Here is a 20,887-nt window from a genome sequence, read left to right as displayed (position 1 = left end):
TCTTGCGGTAATAAATTGTGTTCCCGTTGATAATGATATGGGTGAAGTCCATCTGCAATGAGATTTCTCCATATAGTAGTTGGCGTAATATTTAATTCTGTTCCAGCTCTTCGTACACTGCCAGATGGATTATCATCAAAATATTGTAATATGGTTGCACTCCTTTCTTCATTTTGTAAAGAGGCAAAAATACCATCAGCACATGGTATTATAGCAACTGTACCAGTTTCTCTAAGACATTGTGACGTGGAGCTATAGACATGTTAGATAGATAGATTGTTTGTTAATCTCCTATTCGGAAATCGCCTGGCATATTCACGGCGGGCAGCATTAGCATTACCACTGCAAAAACCGTACACTGCAAACACCATATTCATGAGACATCAGGCATATCCACCATTAGTATAAATTGAAGTGATAATGATGACTACTCTGCGAAAACCTGTATCAGTAACAAACTGATAAATGTTATTGACAGTTCCCAATGCTAATTCTAAATAGTATTAATCCTTATGTTGCCAATAGTTTTCATATAGTTAGGAATAAAATGCCATATTGGTATTCTATCTAATTCATTTCCTAAACAAAGCGTTTGCGGACATGTTTTCACTTTGAACAACATTTAATATGAATCTTACTTAATGTTTACATATAATTAATATAGTACTTAGAACAAATAAATAGGTTTTATTTATTTCATATAACGTAAATAATTCATAACAATGAAAATCTTTAGGTGTGAATATCTCCTAAACAAAGCGTTTGCGGACATAGTTTCAGAAGAAATATTTTTCTTGTCTTGAAGTCCTTAGTTCATATTTTCAGTTTGGCCACTTAATCCTGGAATACTCTGTATATAACCGAGTAACCTCTTGTTCTTTTTTTTTTTTTTTCTACGATTTGCTTGTAGATCCTCTCCATTTCTCAAAACATCAAGAAAACTTCCTGCAGAAGATATCAAATAAAGAGCAAGTACATTTATAATCTAATTAAAGTTGCAATTGTTTGAACTCTAGATATTTAACACAATAATTAGAAGAGTTACAAATATAGTTTGAATTATATACTAAAATAATACTTTAATGGTTAACCATTACTTTGAGATTTTGTTTTAATCGCCAATGTATGAATATAGTTAAATTGAAAATTTGGAAAAATCGATATTTATGAAGTTAAATTGTAAAATTAGTTTTCAAATATATTTTTAAAAGATATTTGGAATTTAATATAAATTTATAATAATTTGTTTCTAATTACAGAATATTGTTATAACTTATATTTTTATTTTATAAAATAAGAAGTATCAGAAAAATTAATAAAAGGATTTTAAGAGATAATATCACAGAGATTCTACATTAGTTGTTTGTTTAATAAATGTTTCATTTAGTATGGTATATTTCTATTATTATTCCATTTCTGTTCCAAGGTGCAATCATCAGGTGAATAAGGTATCATTTTAATTAATATGCTCAATATTAATTAATAATGCCTCCTTTGGTAAAAATGTATATTTTAAATTAAATAATTAACATTACAAAACTTTCTCACGTTTCAGGGACCAAAATACTCTTAGACAAACTAACCAAAGTTGAGTAATTGATAACTTGAGGAAATGAATTTAATATGATAATTTTAAGAGGAGTGGAATTATTAATATGTATATTATCTTAGAAATGTAATTTACATCTCTGTATTTAGTGTGAATTTGCCTTGGATAAATATTTTCTGAACCATTCAATCATCGATGACACGTAATAACACTTTCCATTATTTATTGTGGATCTAAATTAGACAGAGGTCGATGCTAATACATGGGGCAGCACCAGCGGACATTAACCTATATCCATCTTCTCCTAGCCGCTCACTAATGGTTAGCTGCTGTGGTTGACAGTGATGTTGGCAGAGCTGGAATCGAGTGTAGCCAAGTACTGCTTCCTGATGCGGTACTGTGGTGCCTTCCCGGTCACAATCTTCGGATCGGTATTCACTCTGAACAGGCTGCATATGGCCCTCTCACTGTTCCAGATACTTGTATTGCTGGGCCTGTTGTATCATCGAACTTCTTTGGTCAATTTTTATTTACCACTCATTTATTTCCTTGTCATACTCCATGGTATCTGTACACATATCCTCCTGCCTTTAAATTTCATTTGGTCAGTGTTGAAAATCAAACAATTGAATAGGGTGATGCAAGTCTTTGTGTCTATAGATATTTCACTGCTGAGGATGGGCATCAAGTGCAAAAACAGCGTCAGTCTTGGCTTCACGCTGGCTCAGTCCTTAGCGGTCACATGTGTGATTGGGGCAATGGTTGTTTCCAGATTTCCTGTCCATTTTTTTTTCTTTCACACTGTGCCTACCCTACCTATGATTACAACCACTTTATTTTTCTCATTTTTTATAAATCTAGTGGGTGAACGTTTTGCGGTATTGACGGCTGAAATCAGGCCGGTCCGGATTAAATTGATTTTTCTAACATCTCTCTACAATGAACTATGGCAACTTTTCAGGGATTTAAACTCTCTGTTTTCTCTTCAAGTTTTTATCATTATCGCTTCCTCGATGAGTACTATTGTTATATACTTTTTCTATCTTATAAAACGATTGCAGGCAGGAACAAATTCACAACTTGCTCTCCCTCTTATTGTGTGGTTTCTTGGTTGGGTTATGTTGTATATTTCATTTGCGTTAAATGTCATACACATCTGTCACAAAGTCAGTGTTAAGGTATGGAAAATATTGTTAATTTATACATTTTGCATTTGTTTGTTCTTTCCCATAATAACCTTATAGGAGAATGTTGTAGTCAATAAATATTTACGTTCCCTGTAAACAAGGTATTACGAGATTTGACAGGTAAACATTTTTTGATATACAAGGCATTGCTATGAAAATTTATTAAGGAGGGTAAATTTTCAAATTTGCAAACAATTTTGACTGGAATTCCCGACTATTTTAACATTTATTTTATAGAATTTCTTTAGTTATTTATAAGTTTAGTACTTAATTAACAGTACAGTAAAGTAAGTATGGGGATAAATAGAGACATAAATTTCGTGCAATAAAAAACCCAAAATTTCGCAGTGAAGAACAAAATTTGTAAAATTGGGAATAAAACACAAAAATCCTACATATGTCAGTTTAATTGTTTAAATTTAGGTATTGAACTATGGAAAGATTATTTAACTTTGTTTGAATCAAAGTAAAGTCACTAAGTACACACCTTTGAAAACTTATAAGAAGTTGACAATAACAACTATTACGTACGATAGAATAATAAAACGCTGGAGTGAAGTGTGAATCTAAGTTAAAAAGAGAAATCTTTTAATGACTTATTTTTTTGATAGCTACTTAAGACCACTGATAAATACCATTCCAAGAAAATTCGTCACGTGTGTACTTAATATTTTTCCTTTACTAGTTAAACAATGCCTTACCATCCCATATTTTTCTATTCTGAAACATAAATTTAAAAAGGGAAAATAAATAAATAGTGGCATTCATGTGTAAATAAATGCGTATAATACAGAAAATTTGGTTCAAGCATTCAATTTTATGCTTTTAAAATATAAGCCATCTAATTTAGTAATTATTTAAAAGTTTGAAATATGCAATAAAAATCAATATTTTGGAATACACCCAAAAATTAGTAAAATGGAGACATGTAAATTAGTAAAATATTTAATTTCAATATATTACTCTATCGATGGTGAAAAGGATACTGATATCAGATTTAAAACATATTACACAATGATCTAAAATGTATAATATTATGGAAATCCGGTCTCTACCTATGATTTTTCAACAACCCTGTTACTTTGAAATTCTATCGTGGTAGGTTATTATGCTACGAAAGAAGTCACTTATTTTCTTTTTCTCTTCAAATTATTAAGTATTCTATTAAATTAAATCAATATTAGATCGTAATAAATTCAAATTATTCCTTATTTGTGGATAACGGATGATACGGCTATAATTTTAGGGCTTTATCCAAAACTCATTATCTTTTGTTCCTGATAAATTCTGCATTTACTACCGTTGGTTTTTGAACATTCTATTATTCAATAAGGAGTACGTTATACAGAACTGTTACAATGGCATCAAGGCAGATTTTCTAAGGCTAGTTTTAGATTTCTCAGTTAGGCGTTTTTAACGTAATGAAATCTGTTATAGGATAGGCCATGACCCAATTCTCAGAAAATTGAATATCATAAAAATGAGAAAATTTTCATTTTATATTTTTTTAAGTATGCCATGTTTTTCAAGGTCGATCTCTATCGAATATATTGAGCTTCACTAATGCGATTGCCATGAAAACCATTGGTGCATGCTATCGTTCCGTTGTCAGTTCGGTAAGAACCCTTGACCTCCCTCAAGTCTTTATAAGATGGCCGACCAATGATGCACCATTGGATGACCAGCTATGAGAGCCTTCGACGTCTACTGGGAGACCTCACCTCTGTTTTCTATTTCGAAGATCTTTGGCATCGCCCCTTACAACTCCATCTTCAGGCTCTCTCTAGTCCACACATCAATCACAATCCTCTTCCTCAGTCTCATTCTCGGGGATGCCTTGTACCTCGGCATCTACATGGAACAAGTCAACGATTCGTACCAGTTGTCTGGTTTCTCACTCATGTTGGAAAGGTTCCAGCTTATTATGGTCATCGTTACTTTGATAGTGTGTATGATGAAAGCAATCAACAACGTCAAGCTGATAAGGATTGTAATGGAAACGTTGGGGACTGTCGATGATTATCTTTTAGGATTAAATGTTGAGGAAAAAAGGGAGAGGTATTCCATGTACGTGACGCTTTTTGTGAGATTGTTTTCTCTCTTTTCCCTTATAATGGTCGATTTGGTGATCACTAAAATGTATCGAAAGCTAGATTCGATATTAATTGAGTGCATGCTTATGTACCCACTGATTATAATAAATATCGTTGAAACACAGTTCATAGTGTTGTTAAATGTAGTGAAGAAAAGGCTAATTGCCGTGAAAAAGAAGTTGAATGAAATTACTAAAAAAGGAGTGAGAAATATAAATCTGGAAATCCTGCAGACCCTTGCTACAGCTCACAGTACCTTGGTGGACATATGCCAAGACATCAACTCCTTGTACTCACACCAGATCCTGATGATATTCTCGGGGATATTCATACTCACCACGACTAATCTTTATCATGTAGTTGAAAAGCTTATCGTTTTTGTTGCGAAGAAAGACGTAAAAATGCTCAACTTTGCCACAATTACATCATATCGTGTAATGGTAAGAGCATATGAAGTATGGACCGTGGTAAGATCTTGTTCCAAGGCCAACGAAAAGGTAATGACCAGAAGTTTATTTTATCATTGATAGTGAAAATTGTATGTTTTATTATACTCATAACGAAATGTTCTTATAATTTTAATTGTCATTAAACTGAGCATTCTTATGCAAATAAGATCTCTCTAATTTATGTAATGAAAGTTCTGAAACATCTTATTGTAACATATTTCATCGGAGGGCAAATTATATTCTTCAAAGGTGAAACATTATTATATATAATTAAATAAATATGTACTACGTTAATAAACAGAGTGTCCAATACAAATCGGTTCAAATAATTTTCACGCCCAATTCAATAAATTCAAAACATATCAGAGGAAAAAGTTCAATGTCTCCTTCTATAATTTCCTTCCCTTCAAAAACTTTAAGTTTGCAGATAAGACCTACTCTTTAATACTCTCATTTGTGCTTTATAAACATTTGTCAAAGTCTGCATTTTTATATCTTAAAATTACTGGATTAAGGCATTTAATGATTTTGTACTCTCAAATTCATAATTAATTTTCAGACACTTCATAAAATAGTCTGGTGGAAAAAAGATAGATCATTGTTGAATATTCCCAGGTCTATTGTGTGTTTTTTTAGGTTTGGTCTGTAGGTGTATTTTTTTCATAAAAATGCTAGAAAGTAGTTTAGTTGAAATGTTAAAACGATTTGTTCTCAATTATAAAAGGGAATTATTGTTATTTAATGCTATGTTACTATTGATAAATTAACTGACGAAATAGTTAATAAATGAAATGCCTAAAAAATAATAATGATGCTGAAAACATTAGATTAAAAAATGACATCAATCCTTTAATTTTATGTTTATTTTTGACTTTTTTCTTTTAAAGTAACCTTTTTAAGTGAGTAAACTTTTTGAGTAAATAAGATTTTCTTTTAAGAATTAATTTTCTTCTAAGAAACTCTTTCAGACAAAACTTGTTAGTAACTATAAATTAGACTATTTTTAGGCGCTTGTTGCGTCAAAGTTAAAAATTTTGCTGTTGGCACTTTGTATAAGACATATATTAAGCTAATATTAATAAAATAACGGCTATAATTCTATTCCTTTAAAATTTCAGGCCAAAGAATTTAACACTCAACTGTACCAGCTCATGATAGATGACAGAATGAACGATATTTCTAATGATGTAGGTTGACCAGTTCATTATTTTCACCTTTTGGAAATGAAATAAACACCAGAACGCTTTTTAATTTCAAATTATAAATGTTTACTAGATTACTTCTTAATTAATGTTATATATTTATTACTTGATGGTGATGGATTATTAACTTCTTTACGATTTATTTGTAGCTGCAGTTTTCAATAGACCATGCTCTAAAATTCATTAGAAATAAAATGAATATTGTTCTTTTCTCCCATTTAAGCGTATTTTTTTCAGTTCATATTCCATATTACTATACAACATGTATTTTAATAAAATTTAGACTTATTTTTGTCTAAAAAAAGGTTATAATTTATTCATTCGATCACATTCTGAGTATTTTATTGGTATCGAATATTCAAGATGTGATCGAATTAATAAATTAGTCTTTTTTAGACATGGATAAGCCTAAATATAATATTTATGGATGCATTTGTATAGATTTAACAAATCAAACTTAATGCGATTAAAAAATATATATATATATCAATCATAATAGTGTGTTTAGTTCTGTATAAAGTTATTAAGATTTAAAATAAATCCCATATTCAAGTAGAAAAATGTAATTTCAGAAAAAGTTGCGTCTTCATATAGCTATGAAGAGAGATGTGGTTTTCACTGCTTGTGGCTTTTTTACACTTGATTACACTCTAGTTCATTCGGTAAGTTTATTATACCTTGATTATTTTAAATTAAGGCTTTGAAGACAGGAGTGGGATATCTGTGTGATTCAGAAATCATGATTCCTAAATCTCATGTTGAAATAGTACAATACCCCGAAGAAAAACCCCAATTTTTATTACTTTAATGAAAACAGCAAAAATGGCGGTGTTTCAAAACGTAAAAAAAAAAAATAATAATTTTTCTTTCTGATCTCCGTATCTTTAAAATTGTAAACACCACTGGGAAATCTAATATAACATCAATCAGAGAAGAGTAAATTTGCTAAAATATTAGCCAGATCTGTTTGCGTTCAATAATTATTCTAATTATCGAGACATACCTTTTTAAAAAGCAATATTTCATAAAAAATGCACTGATAAACCAGTAGTTAGTGAATTTATTTTGAGATATTTATATTTATTTTATATCTCTTATGAATGTCTATTAACGCATATATTATTCAAATTAAAGCTAATTTACTGTCCTATAAAGCAGAGTATGACGTTTATCTTCGTATGAGAACTACTAAGTTTTCATAATATGAATAAAAAATTTGGATGAAATAACTGGGGTTTTTTCACTCCTGCTCTTGTACTATAACATAATAGAATAGGTTGTGGGCAAGTTTCAGAGTTATATATATATTTTTTTTTATTTTCTTAGTTTAGAATTAATGTTAGATTACTTTATTCTTGTCCTCTACAAGTAATTATTTAAAGGTTGGTAGCTTATATGTAGGACACTTTCAAAGAACTTTTTTAACCGAAGCGATTTCGCTCCTCAGGGACTGGATGGTTTCCGTGTTTGGGGTAGCCTTATAAATAAAACATTAGGATGTTAAAGCTGAAATATAATTTTTAAATAAATTATGAAAACATTACCATCAAACATAGTGAACATTTCAAAATTCAATACACATTATCTAATTCACTTTCATTTATCTGGGGTTACTCAATTGTATTGTGATTGTTAACCACCAATCTAGTGAAAATTTTACTTTATTTAAAAGAGTGAATAGGCTACTTTGACAAATGACAAAGTACGAACCTACCTTCTAAACTTTTTATTTAGAATTTAACTAATACTACTATGTACAACTTATTGTCTGGAGTATTTTTGACTAGCTGTTTCTTCTTGGTAAGAGGGACTCCTTTTGTACACCAAATGATGGTAGTGGGGATTAAAGGAAGAACTGGTTGGAGGGGTGTGGATAAGGACAAAGAATAGAGATGAGTCGAAGAGTTAGTCTATGTCTGGAAGAATTCTATATATTTTTTTTGTACTCATTGGTTTCATGACCAATAAAAACATTTTATAGGTATTGGATTATCAGTAATAAACAAGAAATAGATTATTTCAACGCATTGAAAATTAGTTTGATAATAATTAGTTGATCTGAAATGTCTCATTTTCATTATTTTTTATTTAAACAGAGAAAAATATGCCATATTATAGAATCAAAATCGACAAAAAGTATAAATAAATCAACCCATTCCTGAGAAAAACACGAAGAAATATTTTCTGATAGCTTTGATGCAAGAAAAAACATCCCCTCTTGACCATCTCCGAATCTATGGGAGGTACAACTTGAAGGTTTGCATATCAAAATAGATCCTTAACTGGAACTTAGATGAAATTGTCAATGAAAAGTTGACGTGAAGACCTACTCGATATTACTAACAATAAAAATAACTAAATGCTTTTAATTAAAACAAAAAAAAATTATTTATGCTTCAAATTGTTATTTTTTCTTTCTTTCTACTATTTTTTTTGTAACTCACAGGATACTAATCAATCCTTAATCGGACATATATAAATTACATATAATTACATGGTATAATAAAAATTTTTTCCTACAGTTTCCTTTTACAATCAATTTCAGTCTATGCACCAAATAATAAAATTCAAAATGGATCACAATTTATCAATGTCTATAACGTTCAATTAAAAATAAAATTACTCCAGGAATGAAAATAAATTTTGAATTAGACGGTTTATGTCTACATAGATTTATATTTATGTAGTAACATAATATTATCACATAAAAGGAAGATAGTCAGAGTGCGGTCAAAAGAACTCAAAAAGTAAACTATATATTATGATCCAACGTTTCATCCTACTTTTCGGGGCTTTCTGAAAGGAGAAAAGCTCGAGAATCAATAATTAATTGTTTAATTATATAATTAATTAAAATATTAAAAAAAAAATTTATCACTGTTTGAGTTTTTATACCGCACCCACACCATCTTCCTTTTATGTATTACTTTGGGTTGATAAAATATTTTATAATAATATTATTATTTTAAGTAGTTCATCTTTGTTTTACAGATGATAGCAGCAGCTACGACGTATCTTGTCATTCTCATTCAATTCGGTAAACCGAATTCGAATTCGTCACCAGATGCTTCCAACAATGCAACACTTCTGCTTAATACGAGTACAACTAGTCTTCCGCTCATGATTTCAACTATAGGAACTGTTTAATAGGCGTTTGGAATATTATTATTCATTTTTACTTAAGTCTCGACTTTTCACTATCTTATACAATTATGAGTCACATTTTCTATTTCTTTGAACAGAGACTGCTTTATACACAGAGCTCAGTTTCTACGTTATAAAATATCAATTTTTGTTTCTCTTGCACCCAATTTTTTATTTTTAACGATACTTATTTATGTGATTTTTACTTTGATCATTATAATAAAACTTTTCATTTCCAATGATGTATAAATTCTTTTTACCTGATCATTGTTCACCTAACAAAATTTTCGTTCAGCTGCTGCTTTCAGGAGGGGGAGGGGGACGAGGTTGTAATTAACTTTCAATTAAGTTTTACCAATACAGCTAGAGGACAAATATTGATAAATGTATAAGGAATATTTTTAAAAACAGTTTTTCACAACTTTTAAGAAAGTTGGAAAATATATCTTATTTTTGAAATACAACGCGCTTACTAATACATGTTTAAAAAAAAACTTAAGAGGACGAAATTTCTAGAGAATTTTCTTCTTTATAAGAACGCAACGAAGAAGAATTCTTATTGAAACAACCGTGATAGTTTAAATGCATAAAAATATTCTAAAATGTTGATGTTTTTTGACCATATCAAATCCTTCAAAAAGAAACTTTGTTGGGAAACTCGGGTTTCTGATTCTGGTCCAAATATTTATACGTAAAAAGAAAAAAATATTTAATCCAAACTTTTGCAAGGTAACATGTACAATTTTTCTTAACTACCAATTGAGGTCTCGCAATTAGAGCCATCATCAGAAAATCTTCAGTAGATACTTACTAAACTTCAGCACTGTATGTCATGAAGTGTGAAGTCATAAATGACAGCATTTAATCCTCTCATCGCATATGTGAATCGAGCAATAATAAATAGATAAATAAAAGAAGCTATTTTACCTGTGACATGTCGATTTTGTTTTTAGTAAAGAAAAAGTGAATTAATAAGTGCATTACTGTGAAAAAGAAAAGTAATTCGTGTTGAGTCTTACCTTTTACTACCTATGATATTTTAAGGTTACTTGTTATGGTTATTTGTTACTTATGAGATATCTATTCTAAAAAAAAGATGCTATTTTTAAATCCGGAGGTGAGGGGCCTCCTAAATCAAAAATTCTTGAGAAAGCTTAGTAGTTAAAATTTGAGAATCTCATCGCTACAGTATGTAATAATAATTTAAAACTCTTTCTTAGTTCTTATCCTTACACAACGGCATGAGGTGCCTAGTAAGAAATTAATTATAATATCCATAAGTTTGCACTATATATAGAAAAAGGGATAAATGTATTGTAATAGCCAATATATTTGTAATGGTAGGCTGTAATGTAGTATTACAGTAATGAATCACTTAAGTACCTAGTCTACTAGTTCTAGAAAGCTAGATCAGTTTTCATTGAGACGAATATGACAATGAATTTATTATGTCTTACGACTAGTAGTTAATTAAAAAAGGTCTGCCAAGTACACATCATTGCTTAAGCTATGACACCCCGTAAGTCAGATGAGCGAAAAGGATTAACGCACATAAAGCAGGAAGTGGGCAGAGATGAGATATTTATTTAGTCTTAAGATCTCAGTATTTTTATCAAATAACAAGTAATTAGATAATGTAATTCGAAGAAAAATTAGCTTAATCTAAACTTGTTAATTATGTTTTCATACGTAACATAGGTTCCATAACAGTGTGTGCGGTTTGAAGGTGATTGTTTTGTTTAATCAGCGTTTCATCATATTTTGTGGTTTTCGGCCTCAAGAGTTCAATGATAAAGGTTAAGACCAATAATTGAACATTCCTTGATTTCATATGGACCCGCTGTCTCTAAGGAAGGTACAAAGTTGCATCCCAAATTCTAAACACAATTGATTTTAAAAAATATATTATGAATATTTTATTCACCAATCTATTATATAATTTAAAATTTTAAAAAATACTGTTTTATCATGCTTTTCGTATGGCCTGCTTGAGTTAGTAATCTGACTAAATTAATGTATTTATTTTATTTTTAAAAATTTCTGCTGAACACACGTCTATAAATCTTTTTATTTTTTTTTATTTCTATACACCTATTTTCTTCTGTAAAAATTGCATTGATTGGAACTTACTCTCTTTTTCATGACTTTTCTATTAGATAGGTTAAATACCTACATTTTAAGGTAAATGATTTGTTGACGAAATATAGGTGTTTGCAGACAGGAGTTTTTCGCTGGGGTGATCAAAAGTAGTTGATGAAATCTGCCGAAATTGATATTAGATCCACTTATACCAATACTGAACTTTCCCCCAACATTTGGGCAAAATCGGACGAGCCGTTTTTGAAATAAAGATTTGCTGAGGAAAATACGTTTAATGATGCGTCAGTGAAAGTATTGAACAAAATCTATTAAAATCAATACCAGGACGAACTAAGTACCTAACCACACAATTCCTGAAAATTTAATCAAAATCAGATAAACGGTTCGATTATTCCCGCATACAAATTTGGGCCCAAACCGACTGACACGCCACCAATAGATACTTGGAACCAAATTTGTTTCTCAAGTCTAAAACTTCAAATAAGGATGTAAATTTTTGATGGTTCTAAGGTATTTTTTTTCTTGTATTAATACGAAATTTCTCTATCTTTGGTAGCGAGTAAACAAAAAATAAAAAAATTGTTCGATTGACGGATGAATATATTTTTCATATTCGAGGAAATGGAATATTTATTTGTAAATGGAAAACGACTTGGACAACTCCACGGGTTGAGTATTATTTTTTGTTTTAAAACAGTTTTGAGAGACCGGATTTTCCGGGAGCTTCAACTTCTGCCATACCTCGACGGAATCATGGAATTATAATGCATTCAAATTATAATACATTTATATTGCACAAAAAAGACGTTTTGGGACTTCTCCATGAATTAGCACCTTTTGAGTTTCTTCTACACAAAATTGCACTATTTACTGATTTTGAGGATTAATGGATTAATTGGATTTGGACTAAATTTGCAACAAAATGCCTGAACCAAATTTCTTGTATTAACACACATAGGTATATCCAATATTTATTCACTTTATTATTTTTTACCTTATTCAATTTATAGTATAAAAAATTTGAAATAAAGCAATGCATTAATTAACACATCAAAAGTTAAATTCAACCGAAAAAACACAAGTAACGAATATCCGTGGTATGAATATATTACGAATAGTATTTACCAGATGTTTCGGATAACTTTGATAAAGTCTCTCTATAATAAGCTCGTGGAAGAGAACGTTCAGTGTTATTGTAGTTAACATGGAATTAGTGGGAATCTCAATTTTTTATATTATTATAATATGTAATATAATATTATAATACAATTGAAAAGCTAACCAGAAGAAAATACTACCTTAAATTTCCGACGAAATTAATAAATGAGTTATGCTTGAATGAATATTTTTATATATTCCTTTTTAAATAGTGTCTTGATAATTTTTTCTAACTTAAAATTGAAGTAATGTTAAGAACTTGAAAAACTGAAATCCAGTCGTCATAATAAGAATATAAAATCATTTAATAGAATTATTTTCCTCATATATTTGAACTATTGGCAAAATTTAAGGTTTTTAATCAGTATAAATTAATTTTTTATGTATGTTTGCATTAACAAAGAGAATATTTAGTGAATTTTATTTAATTTAAAAAAAGTTGGGTATGCTTTACTTGTATTAATATTATAAATTAAACAATAAAGTTGATTTGGATTTAAGTATTGCTAGATTTGGGAGTTTCATAGGCATTTTGGGTTTTTCTACACGATTTTGCAGATTTTGGGTTTTTTCAGCGCAAAAATCCGGTTTCTAGTTATAGTATTTGTATTTTAAACGATGTTAAATTATTTAAAAATATTTAAGATAACAATGTACTTATATAATGTCATTTTAATCCTTATGTCGTTTAACATTTTTTTATAACAAAGCTCAAAAGTTTATATGTGATGGTTTGAGTTCATTTTTACGTAAGAAAGAAATGAAAAAGGAATCTTTTTTTTTTTTAATATATATAAGCTTAGAAATTGATTATTGAATATATATTTTGATGCTGTGCATGTTTTGTTTCTGTTAAAAATTAATGTACAAACATAAAAAAAAAAATTAGAAATTCTATTTCTCTATCTACTTTTTCCGATGTGTCCCTTTTTCTGCCACCTCATCAACCGATTTACATCTATGAACTATGTTTCCTGTTTAATTTTACTATGATGTGATTATTCCGGCAATATATGGTCAGGATCATAAAAAATAAAATAAAGTAATAGTTTTAAACAGTATGTTTTTATGTCACACTAATTTCGACTATGCCTGTTATCCAAACATTAAATCCTTTACATTCTAGTTTTAAAAAAAAATTACTTAATAATATGTAGTCTATCTAAATAAATACAAAATATATGTGTATTTGTAATTCTGATATACATTGCCATCTCTACGCACCACATAAGCCTATTGGGCCTTGGTATTGGGCGCGATCTCTGGGACACTCTTAACTCTTGTGATAAAAATTAAAATTCAAGAATGAATTCAGAAGTTCTACATCTTCAAGAAAGATCAAATTATTAATAATGTCTATGGAAATTTATTTTGTAATAAATAAACTCAAATATTAAGTAAATTAATGGTCTCAATTAGTAGGCTGTTTATTTCTGTTCTAACACAAAGTTCAGAAAATAATCGTAAATTCTCTAACCTCTAATCGTTATTGTCTATGATAGTACAAGAACACGGTGGAAAAAGTAAATTATTTCACCATAATTTTAGATTACTTTAACAAAAACCACGTATAATTACCAGTCAAAATTGGTAAGTGTGTCAAGTACAGTTAGGAGGAATACAAAATGGTGGCTGTTTCAAAAATGTACTGAAAAATCAGTCTTACGATTTGCAGTCCTTAAAACGATATATTAGATTATTTATGTATTATAAAAAAAATATATTAAAAACATGTAACGCGACATAATTACGTATGAATGCAAGTATTTATCAATTCCAACTTTTAAATATGAAGAATGAGGAGTCAATAGTGGACCGTTGATTAATATGCAGAGAAGATAAAAAGAATTTTTTATAGGAAAATAAATGTGTTGGAAAGTTATCACAAATAAATAACAGATTTGTCCATAAAAAATTCACACCTCTTTGAGTTTTCAGTAACATATTATGTAAGCCTTAATGCTAAATATATTTAATTTGAATAGAAATTCATCAAGTGAATTTAATCAAAACGAACGTGATGAAACAAACTGAGATTACGGTTTGGCGGAAGAAAGTGCTCATGGCGGTTTTTTTTATTATACATCTTTGAGAATGTTTCTTCTTATATAACAGAATCAATTTTTTTTTAATGCAAAAAAAAATTAATTGCCTAACGGAACTTTTATTCTATTCTTTATTTTTTTAAATATTTATAGGTTTAGCTATTTACATTTTTTTCGTTTAACGAACACTTAACTGTGATAATTGGTTAAAATACGCTAAAAACATATTCTATAGTGAGGCATAGGGAGTAAGAGTGTAAATAAGTGCTGATGCCTGATCAGATGCTTTATAACATTAACCCAGTTAACAGTTCAGGATAAGTTGTTGAACAACTTTATATAACCGCATCTTATCTAACCAGTAGCGGACCTGAATTTATGTTTCTAATTTAAATTCTTAATCGCTTCCAATTATTTTGATTTGTACTCATTAATTAACAATTCCAAAAAACAACTTTTTATAGGGCACTTGATGCTACACACATTGCCTTCAAAAGACAACATTACGAGCCATTTGTAAGTAGGTGTGTAGTTCATAATCATTTTTGCTCATACTCATTTTTAAAATGAGAGGAAGATGGTCGTGGGTGTGGTCAGCAAATAAAATAAAAGGGAAATAATAAGGAAACAAATTTGGAAACATGCATTACAATTAATTAAGTGAAACGTAGTTGATTTAAACAATAGTAGTAGATTGATAACAATAGAAAGTTGAAATATAATATTATAGAAGTAAGATTTATATTATAGAAAATAAAGTCTGAAAAATTTTTAAAAAACAGAAAGTGTTGAAGGAATTATTTCGTTATGGTGCGGAAGAAAATGTAAGTGATGAGTAATGGACTTAGCATAATAAGATTTGTAAGTAGTGTCTAAAATAATGAAAAACAATTTAATTCAACATCATGAAATGTATGAATGAAAAATGTTATATATGATACAAAAGACAAGAAATTTATATAACATATGAGTAAAAAAATAAGCTAAAAGACTATATAGAGTGTCTAGGAAAAAAATGAAAAAGAAAGAACAAGGGAGAAGACACATGGAGAATGAGAAAGAAACAAATAAACGAGAGTAAAACTTATATGCTCCAGCAGACGTTCTGAGTGGAGTGATTAAATTTTAACTTATGATAGGAGTCGTTTGTCATGGTTAAGGTCGGTTCCAAGAATGGAAGTATTGTATAAATCAAATGAGTAGTTTACTCATTAGGAATGTTCGGATTTTTATATTTTTAAATAGTTTTGTCAATGATTTTGGGATGGAAGTTATTGTTTAAAAGGGTCTGCCTAATGGAGAGAGTAGGTATCGTGAAAATGGGAATCTAAAAAAGAAAAACTACGAATAAGTGGTGCATCTGAAAATTATTGACAGAATTGAATTTAAATTATGATTATCGGACAAAGGTGTCCGATAATTTTAAATTTTAAAATATGTCAATTGAACAGATTGATTTTTTTATAAGTTTCTCCACGTGTTCAATTAGATGTTTATGACATTGGAAGGAAAATGGAAAACCACGTTAAAATAAAAAAAAACGATGGTATGAAGGTTTGCAGATGAGCAACTTTGGCTGTTATATTAGTTTTTGATCTTATATACTTTAAGTTTAAAAATTTATAGAACATTTGTTGTGCTTTTTACTGGCTTTAATAGTGTTCGTTTGTCATGTTTATAGCAATGTTAATAGTTAAGTATATTTTTTGCATGAGACTACATTATAAACTGTGGAAAAAAACCTTTCAAAGTGTTACAATAACCATGTAATGCCAACAAAGCCGATCTGGTTATAAAGTAATAGATTATGGTAATAATAGTGCAATGATTACTTATTTAAACAAGCAAAAGGGGACACCTTCCGCGCGAATATGCTGTTATCATGACAATTCTCACATGTTCACTACATACATTTTTTAATAATAAGTGTGTACTAATTTTACGAAAAAACTTCGTATTTTTGGGTGAATATGTTTTTCAATACTGGTAGTGGTAATTATATGAGAGACGAGTCCGGCAAGTGGGCCAATTGGGCCTTTTTGCCAACTCCAAGACAGACCAATGTAACGACCCTTTTATATAGGGTGTTTTTTTAAGCCCGATAGAACTTGAAATTGTAAAAAATAACACAAAAAATTAAATTGTAATCAAAATTTTTTTTTTATTCGAAAGATCAATACGTGACATTAACATTTGAAAATGATTTCGGGCATATGGGCACCGCGGCTGTTCTTGACGAAGCGCATTCTGGACGTCCAATTTTGGGCCACTTTTTCGAGCACTGCTGGCCGTATGTCACGAATAACACGAACAATGCTGGCCTCCAAGGCGTCAATTGTTGCTGGTTTATCAGCATAAACCAGTGACTTCACGTAGCCCCACAGGAAATAATCGAGAGGTGTCAAATCGCACGACCATATGCGGCAATTTTGCTTATTAACAAACCCGTTAAGCCAAAAATGCGCCTCATCGCTGAACACAATTTTACAGAATGCGCTTCGTCAAGAACAGCCGCGGTGCCCATATGCCCGAAATCATTTTCAAATGTTAATGTCACGTATTGATCTTTCGAATAAAAAAAAAATTTTGATTACAATTTAATTTTTTGTGTTATTTTTTACAATTTCAAGTTCTATTGGGCTTAAAAAAACACCCTCTATAACTCTTATACCTCTATATCGAACCTTTTAGACTTTCTAATGAAATTTAAAAGGTATGCCAAACCTATAGAGGAAGCCTCATTTTCTAGGATTCTATCAGAGCCAAGAAGCCTATATCTAATTGGCGCATACCGGTCAAAATCTGCAATGGAATCTAGGGCAGTTTCCGGGGCATGTCCACATACGCGGCAGGGTTCATCGCGAACAACTCCACAAATCTTTTGATGTGTTTTAAGTCTGAAATGACCTGTAAGAACTCCAATTAGCAATCAGAATTCATTTATGTTTAGACCTAGCAGCCACTTAGGTTTACATTCCCTCCACTCCTTGCCTGCTCTCTTCTATTTCCAGTCAAGGACTTCTATTCGCTGATGCCTATTAGAAATACTTAGGAATGGTTCTGGTTAGGTAACTTAAGCTTCTCTAAGCTCCTAATGACTCTAAAGCTTGTTTGCATTCTCTCACCAATGTAGAGATGATTTTAGGTGACCCAAGGGCTTGAAGGGCAGACAGACTATCTGAAAAGATGGACCTGCCCTTTACAGCTGATGACTTCAGTGCTTTCCTATAAAAGCTGTGAATGTTCAGAAAAAAAAGTTTATAAACATTATTTTGTAAAATTTCGATAATACATATTTTTTAAAGGATTTCATGGATTATACAAAAAATTTTTTTTATAATCGAACTTAATTTATTGATAGATATTACATACTGCCACACTGTTGTGGGGAATAGGTAATAGTGATGAATGACCACACTCTTACTAAAATAAAATAAAATAATAATGCAAAAAAAAAGAGTACATAAAAATAAATAAATAAAATAAAATAATGATGTTTAAATAAATAATTCAATTTTTATCCATTTTTGTCTCAACACATCTTATTTTTCTTATAAGTCCGACGTTTCGGCCAATCCGGCCATCCTCAGGGACATCTTAATACAATTTTGGAACTAAAAATATTTAAACACTCAACTTCATGCAGGTTATTCTGCCCAGGTCACAACAACAATTTCTAATTAGTAAACTTTTACATTAAAACCAAAATTAAAATTCATTTATTCACAGTCACGAGTTAAAACTTTATCACAACCTGGCTTGTAACCTCTGTTGTTGAAGTTGGCCGAAACGTCGGACTTATAAGAAAAATAAAATATGTTGAGACAAAAATTGAATTATTTATTTAAACAAAATTAACCAGTCTCAAGAAAGTGTAAAGATTATAAATAAAATAATGATAAAAATAAAAGAATCTCTAGTCACCTTTACACTCCTATATACAATATTTACACAATCGACCTGAGGATCCCTGAGCTCACTCTATCCCCCACGTGTGAGGGGTAGAGCAGAGCTCATTAGATCCCAGCGCATCTTTCTTGCCGCATCACTGGTAATGAGCCAGTGGAGGCTGAGCAAGTGCGCTAAATACACAAAAATATAATTAAAAGAATAACGAGCTATTCCTAACTATATTTTCACTGAAGATGGCTTTTTACCACGTGATATTAACATTTAAATGCCTACTTCAATCGACATTAGCTATCAAGTTGGCCAATAGCTAAACGATATTAACATTGCTACTTCTAACATAGATGTTAATAATGTTTGGTTTATATCGATTCGTTGCAAATGATCATTAATGTTTTGCTGAAAATAGCAACATTAATACTTCACTGTTAGGCTGTGTAAACAGTAACTATTAAAATGTTAATTACAGATATGATATTAACATTTTCCCATGAATAATATCGCCGGTAATATTTCGGAGTAAATGCACGTTAATAGCTTTATATTCATATATGTCTTCAATAATTGAGTTTAGCACCGTATGAAACTTCATTGAAGGTGGGTAAGATGACACTTTATATCAATCCCATAACCCCCAAATCTCCATTATATGAAATATCTGTTACATGTATCCTTCATCTTCAAATCTTCCTCCCCACTTCATATGGCCGTCTACATTCAACGTCCCCCTTTGGAAGGAATAAGAAATTGAAATTTTTTATTGTTTTTCAAATATCATAAAAGTGGAGATAATCTTCTTCAAACGTTTTGTTTGTTTTTAATGTTTTGTATCTCTCCCAGTCCCTTCAAGCTGAATTATGTATTCATGGGAAATATGTATGTAAGTTGAGTTAGTGTTCGAGAAGTGCCATCTGGTGGTTTAAGCATTTTTCTCCCTCCACCACCATTATTTTTATGATTTTCCATACCTTCACCGCCCCCCTCCCTCAAATTGGGTTTATACTTAGAGAATTGGTATGTGACTTGTAATGTAAATTTTTAGGGAAATACCTTTTGCGGGTCTAAACTGTTTTTTCCTCCCAGAAAATTACTTCGTGGTTTTAATTATTATTGAAACAAAATCATTTTTCATCTGTTTTCCAAACAAATATTAGGGAGAAGAATAGGATCTTGGTGATGGAGATCTGCTCTCAACGCACTTTGTATAGTTTATGATACATTATAACTAATTATGTTCCAATACAATGAAATTTAGAATGGAAATAACCCATTTTTGTTATTACCATATTCACAATGCTGAAGAATTTATTTACTTAGTGTGCAAACGTGAATATGTGTGTTTATTAATATATATTATTTATTTATATATACTTAGATCCTTATTTTTATCGTATTCTCATATCATTTTGTTTTATAGTATCCTTTAGCTGCTCCTTCGATTTAATACTCCTTTCTTTTTTGTATTCTTTATATTAGATATCATGTTACATATTTTATATATTATTGTATATTGTATAATATTATATTTATTATTTATTTTGCTCCTTTTTATATTTTATTGTTATTTTTAATCAAGTTCGCTCCATATGAAATTATGAATTCATTAGCTCATTATTATTAATTTATTACGAATTCGTATCATTATAATTAACTTCGTAAGTTCCCCGAGATTTTTTTTATCTTACTTTTTTTTTTTTAATATTTATTTATTGCTATTTACAACTGTACATTACTTTACTTTATTTTCATTAAAATAATTAATAAATAATAAAATTAATTCATATTTCACAATTCTAGCCTATAAATCATATTAGTCTCCAAAGCGGCTTAATAATTAAAACTGTAACTAACTCTAATTTCATTTATGTTAATTATTTCTGTATATTACATTGGCACCGACCGATAGATGTTGTCATCAGGTGAGGCCATATAGGATCCACTTTTCTGAATAAATAAATAGTAATAATAAAAGTATAAAATAAACAGAATCTATTGCAGCTGTTAAATAAAGTTACTGGTATCACCCAACTCTAATTTAAAACAATCAATGA

General features: G+C 29.9%; 2 protein-coding genes across 2 annotated transcripts; both read left to right on the top strand.

Moving 5' to 3' along the window:
• The first annotated feature begins 1,893 nt into the window (after window positions 1-1,893).
• Window positions 1,894-4,290, top strand: LOC136796808 (uncharacterized). The gene is made up of 2 exons (XM_067051551.1): window positions 1,894-2,727; window positions 4,267-4,290. The coding sequence occupies exons 1-2, from the start codon at window positions 1,894-1,896 to the stop codon at window positions 4,288-4,290; spliced, it is 858 nt and encodes a 285-aa protein (XP_066907652.1).
• A 133-nt stretch (window positions 4,291-4,423) lies between these two features.
• On the top strand, window positions 4,424-9,627 carry LOC106687156 (putative gustatory receptor 28a). The gene is made up of 4 exons (XM_014430877.1): window positions 4,424-5,326; window positions 6,397-6,465; window positions 7,053-7,142; window positions 9,472-9,627. Exons 1-4 carry the CDS (start codon window positions 4,424-4,426, stop codon window positions 9,625-9,627), a joined length of 1,218 nt encoding a protein of 405 aa, XP_014286363.1.
• Window positions 9,628-20,887: the final 11,260 nt, after the last annotated feature.

Source organism: Halyomorpha halys, unplaced genomic scaffold (assembly GCF_000696795.3).
Source record: "Halyomorpha halys isolate HHAL.00 unplaced genomic scaffold, Hhal_1.1 Scaffold920.1, whole genome shotgun sequence".
NCBI classification, from domain to species: domain Eukaryota; kingdom Metazoa; phylum Arthropoda; class Insecta; order Hemiptera; family Pentatomidae; genus Halyomorpha; species Halyomorpha halys.
This window is presented reverse-complemented; position numbering and strand designations above follow the sequence as displayed.